We start from the raw sequence: 16,733 nt of genomic DNA on the forward strand, positions 1-16,733 counted from the left end.
AGCGTCCTGGAGGAATTTTGGCCCACTCATCTTTGCAGAATTGTCCTAATTCAGTTACATTAGAGGGTTTTCGAGCATGAACGGCCTTTTTAAGGTCATACCACAACATCTCAATAGGATTCAGGTCGGGACTTTGGCTAGGCCACTCCAAAGTCTTCATTTTGTTTTTCTTCAGCCATTCGGTGGTGGACTTGCTGGTGTGTTTAGGATCATTGTCCTGCTGCAGAACCCAAGTTCGTTTCAGCTTGAGTACACGAACAGATGGTCGGACATTCTCCTTCAGGATCTCTTGGTAGACAGCAGAATTCATAGTTCCTTTTATCACAGCAAGTCTTCCAGGTCCTGAAGCAGCAAAACAGCCCCAGACTATCACACTACCACCACCATATTTTACTGTTGGTATAATGTTCTTTTTATGAAATGCAGTGTTCCTTCTACGCCAGATATACTTGGACACACACCTTCCAAAGAGTTCCACTTTTGTCTCATCGGTCCACAGAATGTTGTCCCAAAAGTCTTGGGGATCATCAAGATGTGTTGTGGAGAAATTGAGACGAGCTTTGATGTTCTTTTTGCTCAGCAGTGGTTTTCTCCTTGGAACTCTGCCATGCAGGCCATTTTTGCCCAGTCTTTTCCTGATGGTGGAGGCATGAACGCTGACCTTAACTGAGGCAAGTGAGGCCTGCAGTTCCTTGGACGTTGTTGTGGGGTCTTTTGTGACCTCTTGGATGAGTCGTCGCTGCACTCTTGGGGTAATTTTGGGCGGCCGGCCACTCCTGGGAAGGTTCACCACTGTTCCATGTCTTCGCCATTTGTGGATAATGGCTCTCACTGTGGTTCGCTGGATTTCCAAAGCTTTGGAAATGGCTTTATAACCCTTTCCAGACTGATAGATCTCAATTACTTTCTTTCTCAATTGTTCCTGAATTTCTTTGGGTCTCGGCATGATGTGTAGCTTTTAAGGATCTTCTGGTGGACCTTACTGTGTCAATCAGCTCCTATTTAAGTGATGCCTTGATTGTGAACAGGTGTGGCAATAATCAGGCCTGGGTGTGGCTAGAGAAATTGAACTCAGGTGTGGACAACCACAGTTATAGTAAGTTTTAACAAGGGGGGCAATCACTTTTTCACACAGGGCCATGATGGTTTGGATTTTTTTTCACCTTTAATAATAAACACCTTCATTTACAAATTGCATTTTGTGTTTACTTGTGTTGTCCTTGACTATTGTTTAAATTGGTTTGATGTTCTGAAACACTTAAGTGTGACAAACATGCAAAGGAACAGGAAATGAGGAAGGGGGCAAACACTTTTTCACACCACTGTACAAATGTTATAAATTCAGTTGCAATTCAGTGAGTGAGTATTTGATCCCCAAGCAAAACATGACTTGGTACTTGGTGGAGAAGCCTTTGTTGACAAGCACAAAGGTAAGATGTTTTTTGTAGTTGATTACCAGGTTTGCACACAGCTCTGGAGGAATTTTGATCCACTCTTCTTTACAGATCTTCTCTAAATCCTTAAAGCGGAGTTCCAATGACATGTTCTAATTTTTTTTTTTAAAACACTTCTAAAGGTCAGAACATTAACATATGACACTCACTTGTTTAGAAGATTTTGTCCCGCGATGTCCGCTGTAATATAAAAAATTAAGTTATATAATCGTGTCCTGGCCGTTCCCATTTTGCTTGTGGGCATGTGAAGCCTACAAGCACTACCTTAGTGGGTTGGGTGTTGCTGCTGGACCAGCATGCATCGCCTCGTTTTTGCGCATTTTCGCAGTAATGCACCGTAAAGTATACAGGTTGCCATAACAACCGGTGGCATCGTCGGAAGTGCCCACCCTGCCGGCGCAGCCCTCTGAGTCCTGGGAAATGATGACACACATCTCCCAGGAGCATTTGCGAGCGGAGGCACTGAGGGAAGTGACGTCAGGAGCCCAGGCACTGAAGGAGGCAGATTTTGAGGGATCACATAGCAACAGGCATAAAAAGGTAAGTTGAAAAAAAAAATATTCTCCAAATGTTTTTTTTTTTTTTTTTTTTTTCATTCATTTCATACACATTAATTAAATATTTTTGGGTGGAACGCCACTTTAACCACTTGACCACTGGGCACTTAAACACCCTTAATAACCAGACCAATTTTCAGCTTTCGGTGCTCTCACATTTTGAATGACAATTACTCAGTCATGCAACACTGGACCTATATGAAATTTTTGTCCTTTTTTTCACACAAATGGAGCTTTCTTTTGGTGGTATTTAATCACCGCTGGGTTTTTTATTTTTTGTGCTATAAGAAAAAATACAGAAAATTCTGTAAAAAAAATGAATTTTTCTTCATTTCTGTTATAAAATTTAGCAGATTAGTAATTTTTTCTTCATAAATTTTATACCACTACATATCTTTGGTAAAAATAAGTACAAATTGGTGGATATTATTTGGTCTTTGTGAAAGTTATAGAGTCCACAAGCTGTGGTGCCAATATCTGAAAATTGATCACACCTGAAGTACTGACAGCCTATTTCAATTCTTGAGACCCTAACATGCCAGAAAAGTACAAATACCCCCCAAATGACCCCTTTTTGGAAAGAAGACATTCCAAGGTATTTAGTAAGAGGCATGATGAGTTTTTTGAAGTTGTCATTTTTTCCCACAATTCTTTGCAAAATCAAGATTTTTTTTACTTTTTTTTATTTATTTTTTCACAAAATTGTCATATTATTAGTTTATTTCTCACACAGCATATGCATACCACAAATTACACCCCAAAACACATTCTGCTATTACTCCCGAGTACGGCGATACCACATGTGTGAGACTTTTACACAGTGTGGCCACATACAGAGGCCCAACATGCAGGGAGCGCCATCAGGCGTTCTGGAGCACCCAGGACAATTCTGACATTTCTCTCCTACATGTAAAAATCATCATTTATTTGCTAGAAAATTACATCGAATCCCAAAACATTATATTAGCAAACACCCTGGAGAATACAATGGTGGTTGTTGCAACTTTTTATCACACGGTATTTGCGCAGCAATTTTTCGAATGCTTTTTTTTGGAAAAAAAACAGTTTTGTGCTTAAAAAAAAAGAAAACACAGTAAAGTTAGCCCAATTTTTGCATAATGTGAAAGATGAAGTTACACCGAGTAAATCGATACCCAACATGTCACTCTTCAAAATTGCACAGGCTCGTGGAATGGCGCCAAACGTCGCTACTTAAAAATCCCCATAGGCGACGATTGAATTTTTTTTTTTACTGGTTATATGTTTTGAGTTACAGAGGAGGTCTAGGGCTAGAATTATTGCTCTCGCTCTAACGTTCACAGCGATACCTCACATGTGTGGTTTGAACACCGTTTTCATATGTGGGCGGGACTTACGTATGCGTTCGCTTCTGCATGCGAGCACATGGGGACAGGGGCGCTTTAAAAAAAAAAAAAAAATGTTATTGTTCATTTTACTTTATTTATTTTAGTTTGACATTTTTTTCCCCAAAAATAAATGTTTTGATCACTTTTATTCCTATTACAAGGAATGTAAACATCCCTTGTAATAGGAATATGGCATGACAGGTCCTCTTTACAGTGAGATATGGGGTCAATAAGACCCACATCTCACCTCTAAGCTGGGAAGCCTGAAAAAAAAAAAAAAAAGATTCTGGATTTGATCGTATTGGCGAGTCGGTAGAAGCACCGGAGGGCGGCGGGAGGGGGGGGGGGGGTGTCTATGGCTGGGTATTGCAGGGTATCACCGACTATGGCTGGGTATGGCTGGGTATATCAGAGTATGGCTGGGTATCTCAGAGTATAGTATCTCAGAGTATAGTGTTGCAGAGTATTGCGTTGCAGAGCATTGCAGGATATTGGCGGGTGTTGCAGAGCATTGCAGAGTGTTGCACGGTATTGGCGGGTGTTGCAGAGCATTGCAGAGTGTTTCAGAGCATTGCAGAGTGTTGCAGAGCGTTGCAGGGTATTGCAGGGTATTGCAGAGTGTTGCACGGTATTGCACGGTAATGCAGAGTATTGCAGGGTTATTGCAGGGTTATTGCAGAGTTATTGCAGGGTTATTGCAGGGTTATTGCAGAGTTATTGCAGGGTTATTGCAGGGTTATTGCACGGTTATTGCAGGGTTATTGCAGGGTTATTGCAGGGTTAATTTTCGGTGAGCAGCGATGTGGGCACTGCAGATGCAGCCCACATCGCTGCTGACACGATCTCTTCCCCCTCCGCTGTTCCGATCGGTACAGAGAGGGGGAGGGAGGAACCGCCGTCATAACATGACGCCGGTTTGTTTACAAGTGATCGCTCCGTCATTTGACGGAGCGATCACGTGGTAAACGGCCGCTATGAGCGGGCGTTTACCATGATCTGTGATCTGTGATCTCGGATGCTCTCGAGTGCGCGCCCCAGGGGGCGCGCGAGAGCGGAATTCTGGGTGGACGTCATATGACGGCCTCCCAGAGTTAAGAAACCGCCCTGAAGCCGTCATTCGGCTATAGGGCGGTTATTAAGTGGTTAAGGTTTCAGCTCCCTCCATAAATTTTCTATGGGATTAAGGTTTGGAGACTAGCTAGACCACTCTGTGACCTTATTGTGTTTCCTCTTGAGCCACTCCTTTCTTGCCTTGTCGGAATGTTTTGGGTCATCTTCATGCTGGAAGACCCATCTACACCTCATCTTCAGTGTTCTGGCTGAGGGAAAAAAGGTTCTCATCTGACATTTTACAATACATGGCCCCCGTCCATTGGCCCACAATGCGAAAGTCGGCTTGTACCCTTAGCAGAGAAACTGCCCCAAGTATAATGTTTCCACCTCCATGCTTGACTGTAGGGTAGGTGTTCCTGGGGTCATAGTAAGCATTTACTTCCACCAAACACGGCAGTCGAGTTAATGCAAAACAGCTCAATTTTGGTCTTATCTGACCACAGTACTTTCTCCCAATCCTTCTCTGAATCATTTAGATGTTCAATGGCAAACTTCAGAGGGGCCTGTACATGTGCCTTCTTGAGGAGGGGGACCTTGCGGGCACTGCAGGATTTCAATCCATTGCAGCGTATTGTGTTACAATGGTTTGTTTGGTGATTGTGATCCCAACTGCATTGAAAACACTCACAAGCTCCTCCCATGTAGTTTGGGTTATCTTCAACTAAAGTAATGTAACAGAATACAGTTTGGCCTAAATTTATGAAGATTATTTAAATTTTTTTTAGAACAGTAACAAAAAAATTATTATTTTTTCTTTTTTTTTTTTTTGGTTATTAAATACCAAAAGAAAGCTCTATTTGTGTGAATATAACGAAAAAAAATTCATATGGGTAAAGAATTGCGTGACCACGCAAATGTCATACAAAGTACAATAGCACTGAAAGCTGAACATTGGCCTAGGCAGAAAGGGGGCAAAAATGTCCGGTATCGAAGTGGTTAAAAGTGTCACTTGGGAAGATACTGGCTGTTTCAGAGCTCTCTGTAGGTGGAGACATACACCAGTACACTTAAGCCACTTTCACATTGGGACATTTTTCAGGTGCTTTGGGATAAAAATAGTGCCTGAAAAACGCCTCCCCTTCAGCGCCAGTGTGAGAGCCTGAGTGCTTTCACACTGGGGTGGTGCGCTTGCAGGACGTTAGAAGAAGTCCTGCAAACAGCATCTTTTGGGTGGTGGGGGAGAAGTGTTTACACCGCTCCTCCACAGCCCCTGCCATTGGAATCAATGGGTACCACTGCCGAAGCGCCGATTTATCGTTAACGCCCCCCTGCCCCAGTGTAAAAGGGGCTTTATAATTGGAAACAAAGCTGCGAATTCACACATGGCTTGTAACAGTTTTCTTGTATGCCACTAGAAAACGTATCAGAAACCAATGGCTCTAAGCACTGCAAGTGCTTCTTCTCATACATGGACACTCATCAAATTGGTGGAAAATTTTTGCTGGCCAAATCTTTTCACTGGCAAACATAGGAATAAAGTTGAAGCCTGTTGCAATGGGGTGATAGAAGTACAGGGACATTTAACATTGTTTATTGATGGTAAGAGACTTTTCCACCATATATGACCACCCTAAAGTAATGTAATATTAAATATATTTTTTTATATTCTTATTGATTTTTTTTTCCAACAAACATAAAAAGACATCTCAATGCAAAACAAATCATTTCCAAAAAATACCAAAACGTTAAAAATTAAAAATATTACACATTCTAATCTTCTCTGATCCATGAATGAATATATATAATAAAACAAAGCTACAGATTCATATTGAACCTAAAAAAACTTGTGTGTAAATGCATTTAGCTTATTTTGTATAGATGTATATGGAAATATATAAAATTGCCTAAAGTGTGTACTCAACTGTGTTTTATAGATATTCTGGTGACTTCTACAGACAGGAGCAATAAGAAGAAGAAGAAAAAAAGTAAAAAGAAAATGCCTTTACTGCCACCAGAAATTGCTGCTGATCCACACCTTGCCAAATACTGGGCCCAGCGCTACAGACTCTTCTCTCGCTTTGATGAAGGGATAAAACTGGATGAAGGTAAAGTGTAACAGAAATACTACTACATAATACATCTTCTGCCTCTGTGTGTGGGCAAAACACCAGTTTAGGTGGCATCACCCATGTGCTAAATCCACATTTCAGCCAAAGCCCCATATGTTGTAAGAACATTAGATGGCAGCTGAAAAAACAAAAATAAAAGATAGAAATATATTGTGGTTGTTTAGTAGAACTATAGGTAGCAGTAACTTAAAATTCAGTGTGGAAGAATATGCAAACATACCAAAGTTTTGTCCATGCTGGGTAAATACATAGTGATTTTTTTTTTTTTTTTTGGATTTTTTTTTTTTTTTTTGGATTTTTTTTTTTTTTTTTTGGATTTTTTTTTTTTTTTTGGATTTTTTTTTTTTTTGGATTTTTTTTTTTTTTTAGTACATAGGAATTCTTGCAACAGAATAAGCAAGCAAACTAAATGTAAGATGGTGAATGCACAAACAAAGCTAATTAACTTGCTACAATCAAGTAAAAAAAAATGTTGTTAAAGCATACTTGTTTGTATGTTAATACTGTGCCTAAATAGTGTATTTGCTAAGGACAGGAAATATTATGCTGACAGCAAATTATTATTCTGTATTTCATATAGTTTATCCAGGACAACCCCTTTTTGATATTTATTCAAGTATTACTGTGTAATTTCAAATAATAAATAAGTACAAATACATTTAGTTTATTATGGATGGAGTAGCTAACGATAGTTGGTGCTACTACAGTGATGGCTGCAAACTTACACGTCCTGTGCTGAGCGCATTCCCTGTTTCACACACTGGCCTTTCGGTGGGGGGGGGGGGGGGGGGGGCTGGATGAGATGAGTTGTTCGCACTGCCGCCATTCACAGAACATCTTGTGTTTTTTTTCAGTTACCGTATATACTCGAGTATAGGCCGACCCGAATATAAGCCGAGGCCCCCAATTTACCCCCAAAAAAACTGGCAAACTTATTGACTCGTGTATAAGCCGAGGGTAAGACATGCCTGTCCATCCCTGTGTGTGTGTCCGTCCATCCCTGTGTGTCCGTCCATCCCTGTGTGTCCGTCCATCCCTGTGTGTCCGTCCATCCCTGTGTGTGTGTGTCTCCATCCATCCATCCATCCCTGTGTGTGTGTGTGTATCCGTGTGTGTGTGTGTGTGTGTGTGTGTGTGTGTGTGTGTGTGTGTGTGTGTGTGTGTGTGTCCAGCCTACCTGTGTCCTGAGCCTTTGTCCCGAGCCTCCGTCCCGTGCCGAGCCTCCTTGCCTCCGTGCCTCGCCGCCGTGCCTCGCCGCCGTGCCTCGCCGCCGTGCCTTGCCTCCGGTCCCGTCCCGTCCCGTCCCGTGCCGTGCCGTCCTGTGCCTTGCCTCCGTCCCGTGCCCTCTTCGTTCGTCGGCGGCCATTGTAAAATTCAAAAGCTGCGCCGCCGCCTTCGCCTGTGATAGGCGGAACACTGAATTTCCCAGCAGCCTGTGTTCCGCCTATCACAGACGTCGTATCATCCTCGTCCGTAGTACGAGGATGATACGAAGTCCGTGATAGGCGGAACACAGGCTGCTGGGAAATTCAGTGTTCCGCCTATCACAGGCGAAGGGGGAGCCGGAGGCGCGGCTTTTGAATCAGAATGGCCGCTGTCTGTCTGCTCGACACGCTGATCGAGCGGGCAGACAGCGATGACTCGAGTATAAGCCGAGGGGGGCACTTTCAGCCTCAAAAAAGAGGCTGAAAATCTCGGCTTATACTCGAGTATATACGGTAATACAATCTCTGATTGGATGAAGTGGAGAGTAGGGGTGGAGATGGTGCGTTGACTTTCCAGACCCAGGCTATATAATATCTAAAAAAAAATATATATATATATATATATATATAATGTGTGTGTGCGTGTGTCTCTTAATGGACAAGAAGGAAAATATGATGTGATAACCTTTCCCTGGAGTCTATTGAGAGACATGGCCCCACCCTTCAGTGTTTCTCTTCATTCTCATGGTATTGCTAAGGTATAATGGATAGAGGTATGGGTGCTGTCTGCCAATGTCCATTCTTCATGTAGCTGAAGGTATAACCCGACTGTATGTAAATTTTTGTGTCCCTCAATGGACTCCAAGAAAATAATTTATCAGTAAGTACAAAAATCCTATTTATTATATTAAAATCCTTTTCTTGAAGTCCATTGAGGGACACAGGTCGCACCCCTCTGTTTATGATCCAGACCTCACTACTGCCTTTGCTATAAAACCGAGGCATGCTAGTAGCGGGAGGAGTTATGCTGGACTGACCCTACAGTATTGTTTTTTGCTTGAGTCCTCCTGTAGGAGGAAGTACACCATGAAGGTTAAAAGCTTCCTGTATCCCAGTGGATCTGCAAAAAAAAAAAAAGTACAACTATCCTATTATTTTCCAGTTCATTTTAAAGCAGTCATGGCCCTGAAACATAAAAGCTGTAATCCAGTATTTCTTATTTTGTGTAAGCTAAGGTCATAGAGTACACGGTATAATACAATTAATTTTCCTGTTCTGTACTTTGTAGAAGGCTGGTTTTCGGTAACCCCAGAGAAGATTGCAGAGCACATCGCACAGCGGGTCCGCCAGTGCATTAACAATGCTGTTGTAGTGGACGCTTTCTGCGGCGTAGGTGGAAATGCCATCCAATTTGCTTTGGCAGGCATGAGAGGTAAGCCTTAATTAGCATTTAAAACATAGTATTTTAACATTGTACAGGTCATTTAATGCTGCTTTTCAACCTAAAATGAACAAATCTATGTGGACAATCCAGCCAGTTCAGTTCAGGAGCTAGCAGCTAATATGAACAATCATGGGAATGTGTTTTCAATGATAACAGATGAAAGGGCTCAATTACAGTTAGGTTTTTTTTTTTGTTTTTTTGTTTTTTGTTTTTTGTTTTTTTACATGCATTTATTACCAGGCTTCTGAGATTTTTCTTAGTTTTTTTTAATTCTAGCCAATCTTAGTCAGATGCTATCCAGCATAGTCATAGTTACAGTCATCGAATTCATGTTGTCATTTTCCTTTTGTTCTTGGTGTCAAGTCTATAGCAACCCAGGAGAGTATAGCAGTAGTTGCATCTCTAGCTGCCGCTGACCTGGAAAAATGAATTGAAATGCTAAACATTAAAAAATCTAGCCAACGCAGCTCTAAAATCGGCAAGATAAAATAGTTTACATAACATACAGTTATGAAAGTCGTTAGTACAAGCATAGGAGGACAAAAACATTGGTGTATAAGGAGGCATGAAGAAGTAGCTTCCTTGCTTCCATGGTACTTTTTGTTTTTTTTGGCCAGTGTGAACCAGGAAATATGGAGAAATGACAGGATGATGCCCAAAATACATATATTCTAATACAATTAGTGTGAGAGATTTCGTTTTAACTACTTCAGCCTCTGAAGGATTTGCCCCCTTAATGACCAGGCTATTTTCTGCGATACGGCACTGCGTCAATTTAATTGACAATTGCGCAGTCGTGCCATGCTGTACCCAAACAAAATAGATGTCCTTTTTTTTCCCCCACAAATAGAGCTTTTTTTTTGGTGGTATTTCATCACCTTTGCGATTGTTTGTTTATTTTTTGCACTATAAGTAAAAAAGAGCGACAATTTTGAAAAAAAGGTATATTTTTTACTTTTTGCTATAATACCCCCCCCCCCCCCCCAAAAAAAAATATATATATATATATATATATATATATATAAAATTCTTCCTTGGTTTAGGCCAATATATATTCTTCTACATATTTTTGGTAAAAAAAAAAAAAATCGCAATAAGCATATATTGATTGGTTTGCGCAAAAGTTATAGTGTCTGCAAAATAGAGGGATATATTTATGGCATTTTTTTTTTTTTTTTTTTTACTAGTAATGACAGCAGTCTGCAATTTTTATTGGGACTTCAGCAGATAGATTGCAAACTTATTTTGGGACCATTGACATTTATACAGCAATCAGAGTTAAAAATAGCCACGGATTACTGTTGACGGACCGCCACTGCTGTTGATTAGTGTTAATTGGCAAATTACCATTGTCATCCTTGTTAACTTTTACTAAATAAGGTCATCATGTCACTCAATCCCATGCCATGGCTCAGTCTGTGGATTACTTTGGTATCTTATCTCTATTCTTGAAAGTAACATCAAAATATGGCAAACTTGGAACTATTCATCACTGGAGGGTGGCATTTTCATACCTAGTCATTCAAAGAGGGTATTTTTGGTTACCAGGTGAAAAAAAAAAAAAAAAAAAAAAAAAAGGCCATTGAGTCCATTAATTTAGTCTATCACCAAACTAAGATAATGTGTGCAAGTCTCTGGATTTTTTTTTTGCTGAAAAAACTATTGTAGGATGGGTGGAGTTCATGCCCCCATATTTTTTTTCCCAGACAGTGCAGCTAGATTTTGCATTGGTTTTGAGAGAAAACTTCAAAATTGCAATCATAGTGTAAACCTGTCATAAAGAGACTAAGCTGGTAATGTAAATGTAATACAAGGAATGGATGCCTGCACACGAGGTAGTGATGAATCTCTTTATTGTAAAATCTGTAACATGAATAACACCACAGGACAGGCAAACAGGTACAGGTAGACGCGTTTCACACAGCGACGCTGCGCTTATTCATTTACCCTGAAATGTTCCACTGACATCCCTTAAATAGGGCTCCACCTCGTTTAAAACACAGGTGAGGACGACGTCAGCGGAACATCTAAAATCACTCTCAGCTGTGCACCTTGTTAGAACAATGGAATCACATGAAGTCAATCAGAACTTTGGCTACTACATGCTGAGAGCAACAACGACATAGACATACGCAGACATCGTAGCCAGTCAAAAGAAGGAAAAGGGAACGTAGGAGGGACCGAAAGAAAACAATCTATGTCTAAATAAACATCCAATCTAACGTCCCTGTCTGGCCCTATAAACACTCTATATAAATGACAGAAAAAAGAAGGACACATGAAAAAGGCAAACGCTTATTGAATAAAATGCTAAATGCTTAGAATTTAAATTATATTGTTGAAAACCACAAAAAAAATGTGTCAACATAAAATTGTTATAAAGGAAAAAGATATGTGGACAAAGAAACATAGAAAATAGAGAAAACACACACATAGTATGTAGAGGTCGACCGATATGGGTTTTTCTCTGGCCGATGCCGATATTTAGAAATCATGGCGGCCGATAGCCGATATATGATGCCGATTTTTTTTGGGCCGATATGTTAGGCCGATTTTATTTTATTTATTTATTTATTTTTAATCCCCCTTGATCTAACACACCTTTCCCACTGGGGCGTTTTAAGGCGCTTTTGGGCTAAAAATAGCGCCTGTAAAGTGCCTGTAAAATGGCTCTCCTGCAGTCTGTGTGAAAGACAGAGTGCTTTCACACTGAGGCGATGCGCTGGCAGGATCTTAAAAAAAAGTCCTGCAAGCAGCACGTTTGGAGTGGTGTATACCGCTCCTCCACCACTCCTGCCTATTGATATGAATGGGCACCACTGCCGAAGCGTATGCAATGCGATTTGGCAGCGGTGCTTCATGGGCGCATTTAACCTCTTCCTTGGCCGCTAGCTGGGTTATATGTGCCCCACTAGCAGCCAAATAGCACCGCTAAAATGATGGTAAAGAGCCGCTAAAACTTGCGTTTTACCATCAACGCCTGCCCGCTCCAGTGTGAAAGCGGCCTTCATAAATGATACAGAAAATTTCTTACACTTAAACATTTATTAAACAAAACAAACCTCCAATCAGTTTACTTGTATGTATGATTTAGATAAAAAAAAAATATACATATATATTAAATAAAAACAGGTAGTCAAAACTTTTGGACAAAAAAAAAAAAATGGGCTAACTTTACTGTTTTTATTTTATTTTTATTTTTTAAATGGTGTATTTTTTTCCCAAAAAAATGCATTTGAAAGACCTCTGTGCAAATGCCGTGTGACATAAAATATTGCAACAACCGCTATTTTATTCCCTAGGATCTCTGCTAAAAAAATATATATCATTTTTGGGGGGTCTAAGTGATTTTCTGGCAGAAAATACAGGATTTTTACTTGTAAGCAACAAGTGTCAGAAAAGATTTAGTCTTTAAATGGTTAAACTGAGAACTTCTACACACAGAGATGACTTCATTCATTGAAGTGTAAACATTGTATCTTTCTGTTCTTTTCTTGGCAGTCTGCCCAGAGAGGAGGAAAGGGTTGCTATGACGACTCAGTCAACTTAGACTGACTTCTATACAGAAGTCATTTCAAAGTCCCGCTGCAGTTCTAAATCGGCTTTTTATCAGCACAAATCGGCCGATGCCGATTATTTAAAAAACTGCAAATATCGGCCGATATATCGGTCGACCTCTAATAGTATGTCTCAATTACTAATTTATCATAAATTAATTTGAAACCTATGTGTGTATTGAAACAAACCTTGTCTGAATCTGTATCAAAATATGAAAATAAATGTCAATTTAATTTAATTTGAATTAACTTTGATTTGAGAACTGAATAGAAACCGAGATTAGCATGTAAATGTAATGCAAGCACACATCTGTCAGCATCTGTTATGCAAATATGACTTCAGCTAGATTGCTCCTTACTCCTCTCTATTGGGGAGCCGTGTGAGTTGCCTTACTACCCATCAAGGAGAAAGAAGGCCAAATCTCCTACTCCTGAATGAAATCCACATTTACATTGTAGAGCAGACTTTCTCAACCCTTTCAACACAGAGGATCCCTTGAAATAATGTTCTGATCTCAGGGAACCCCTTCTAAAAATGACTATATCTACAAATCATTATACATTAGTGTGATGGTCAGTGGGAAGACTGCTCTTTACACTTGTGATCATTGGGAAGAATTTTCCCCTTATAGATCGCTAAAAAGATCATTGGTGTCAGTGGAAACTTATCTGACAGTTAAAAATTGGTCATTGCTCAAGAAACCGCTAGCAAACCCATGGAGGAACCTTGGTTGAGAAACCCTGTTGTAGAGTGACATCTGCTGATATGGGCAGTCACCTCTAGTTGGCAGCACTCCATTTACATTGCCAGTTCAGTAGATATAGTGCTCAATTGTATGTGTGTCTTCCATTTTAAAGCGTGTCCTGGAGGGTTTAATCACTTAAAGCGGGGTTCCATCCTAAAGTGGAACTTCCGCTCATCGGAACCCTACCCAGCCCCCCGTTGGCACCTTTCAGGGGGGAGGGGGGTACACCCACTTCCGGGCATAGACTCCCACAGGAGTCTATGTTTCTTCCTGTCCCGGCGCAGGTCCCTGAGACAGCGCGGACCATTGCGCTGCGCGACTCGCACATGTGCAGTAGGGAACCGGGAAGTGAAGCAGAAACGCTTCACTTCCTGATTCCCTCACCGAGAATGGCGGCGGCAGCAGCCGAGAGCCAAACGATCGATCGGCCTCGGCTGCCGACATCGCTGGACCCTGGGACAGGTGAGTGTCCATTTATTAAAAGTCAGCAGCTGTAGTATTTATAGCTGCTGGCTTTTAATAATTGTTTTTCCAGTGGGATCCCTCTTTAAGGACTGGAAGTATTTGCCCCCTTAATGACCAGGCCATTTTTTGCGATACGGTACTACATCGCTTAACTGACAATTGCGTGGTCATGCAATGCAGTACTCAAACAAAATTTATGTCCGTTATTTTTTTCCACAAATAGAGCTTTCTTTTAGTGGTATTTGATCACCTCTGAGGGTTTTTTTTGGGGGGAGGGGAGGGGGGGTTGCGCTATAAACAAAAAAAGACAGACATTTTTGAAAAAAAAACTATATTTTTTTTCTTTTTGCTATAATAAATATCTAATAAAAAAAAATCTTCAATAGTTTAAGCCGATATGTATGCTACATTTGTTGGTAAAAAAAAAAAAATCGCAATAAGCCTATATTGATTGGTTTGTGCAAAAGTTATAGCGTCTACAAAATAGGGGGTAGATTTATGGCATTTTTATTATAATTCTTTTTTTTTTACTAGTAATGGCGGTGATCAGCGACATTGCGGTGGACAGGTCGGACACTTTTGACACTTTTTTGGAACCAGTGACATTTATACAGTGATCAATGTGAAAAATAGCCACTGATTACTGTATAAATGTCACTGGCAGGGAAAGGGTTAACACTAGGGAGCGATCAAGGGGTTAAGTGTTCCCTAGGGAGGTGTTTCTAACTGTGGGGACAGTGTAGTGACTGGAGGAGGCGACAAATCACTGTTCCTAATCACTAGGAACAGCAGATCTGTCTATCCTCCCCTGACAGAATGGGGATCTGTCTGTTTCTCAAGAGCGACCATGAGTGGCCGGCGGACATCAGCTCAGGCGTCGTGCCGCACGAGCCCCCTAGTGGTATTAAAACAGCCGATGAACAATGACAGTGATTCGCCCAGGAGAGCCAACCTGCTGCAGTACAACTGCGAAGGCTGGTCTTTAAGTGATTAAAATCAAAATAAATCTTTTTTTTTTTGGCTGCACTGGTTTTAAAAAGTGTTTGCGTTTAATGATAACATATTTGCATTCCAAATATCATTACATATAGAAAGAAAACACACACACATTTAGTGTCATAAGGCACCTGTGTGCGCCCGTTGAGGTCTTTTATATAAAACATTAAACTGTTTGTGAAGGCTTAGGGTTTTTCATATTAATGCATTCTATGCATTAAAGTGTTACTATCACTAACAGAGTTACCCACAACAGTAAAATCAGTCTGTATAGGCAGTAAAGCATGCTTGTTATACCTCACTGTGGGACCTAAGGGATTCATCCTCTGCACTGTATTAAAAGGTTGTTTGATCCTGTCTTTTCTGATCCTCCCCTTTTTTCACTATCCCCAATCCATCTTTTGACAGTACAGAGCCTCAGGGGGACACTCTGCCCACGATCAGTTTGCTGTGTATTGCTAGACAGTTTTCCTTTTTCTTTTTTCTTTTTTTTTTTGGAGAGTGTACATGTGATCGGCACAGGGCCAATCAGCACTGTCCACACAGAGGGTCAGGGGTCATGCAATCGAATAGTAAATAAAAAAGGTGATCGGCGCAAATTATATACCAAATATTACTACAAAGATAGAAAATCCTTGTTTGATATGTATTCTACTTCATAGATAAAGTGTAATAAATCAATAATTGTAACAATACTATTGGTGAATCCTAATGCAAATTGCTGCCGTGCATGCAATTATTTAGCTGCTGTGTAAAACTGCTACTGTGCAAACAACATAAATAAATTATTCGCTGTGCATGCGCTGTGCATTTTTTGAAAATAATTTATTTGCATAGTTTGCACAGTAGCATTTTGCACAGCAGCTAAATAATCACATGCACAGCGAATAATTTATGTAGTTTGCACAGTAGCAGTTTTGCACAGAAGCAATTTGCATTAGGCTTCACCAATAGTATTGTTATAATTATTGATTTATTGCACTTTATCTATGAAGTAGAATACATATCAAACAAGGATTTTCTATCTTTGTAGTAATATTTGGTATATATAGTTTGCCAAATCACCTTTTTTATTTATTGTTGTTCAAGTGCATGGTATACACTTCAGGTCTAGCAGCAATCTAACCGACATACCACATTCAGATATTTTTCACTTTGATAGGCGCGAGGGAACCCCATTTTTCTATATGCAATCAAATAGGACAGTCGGAGAAGAATGAAAACTCCTCCTACAAGCTTTAACCAGTGCTCGGCCGAACACTTTTAGAAGTCAAGACTGCTGTATACTGCTGATGAGAAAAGATATTTAGCAGTTTATATTTACTAAAAATATTTACATGTTCTATGTACTGTGGGAGACCAAATATAGTGAATGCAGGGTCCTGGGTTCAGTAACACTTTAAGGTAAAAAACCTTCTTTGTTGTATGTGTGCCCTCAGCCCCCCCCCCCCCCCCCCACCTACCTGAGCCTGATCCATCGATGTGCACGAGAGCCACGGCTCTTCCGGTTCTGTCCCTCCTCCCTGCACAGATTGATAGCGGGGGCGCCATTGGCTCCCAATGTTGTCAATCAAATTCTGTGAGATTCTGTCAATGGACACAGACAAGGCGGCTTGGGTGCCAGCCTGCACGAGTGCCCCGATAGTAAGAGGCTTCCTATGGGGGCTCTTGTCGAACAGGAGAAGCCAGAAGCACCAGTGGGGGACACCAGAAGAGGAGGATCGGGTCTGCTCTTTGCAACACTATTGGACAGAGCAGGT

At 40.7% G+C, this 16,733-nt stretch overlaps 1 protein-coding gene across 3 annotated transcripts in view; it reads left to right on the top strand.

Annotated features, from left to right (window-relative positions):
* The window catches only part of TGS1 (trimethylguanosine synthase 1), an 89,145-nt gene that overhangs the window by 51,534 nt on the left and 20,878 nt on the right, over positions 1–16,733 (top strand). For all 3 annotated transcript variants that reach the window (XM_077492707.1, XM_077492706.1, XM_077492708.1), the window contains exons 11-12: positions 6,366–6,536; positions 9,054–9,197. In XM_077492707.1, coding sequence (XP_077348833.1) covers positions 6,366–6,536; positions 9,054–9,197 — 315 coding nt within the window. The remainder of the gene's footprint in view (positions 1–6,365; positions 6,537–9,053; positions 9,198–16,733) is intronic.

Source organism: Lithobates pipiens, unplaced genomic scaffold (assembly GCF_037356315.1).
Source record: "Lithobates pipiens isolate NorthernLeopardFrog02 unplaced genomic scaffold, aLitPip1_a1.2 Scaffold_19, whole genome shotgun sequence".
NCBI classification, from domain to species: domain Eukaryota; kingdom Metazoa; phylum Chordata; class Amphibia; order Anura; family Ranidae; genus Lithobates; species Lithobates pipiens.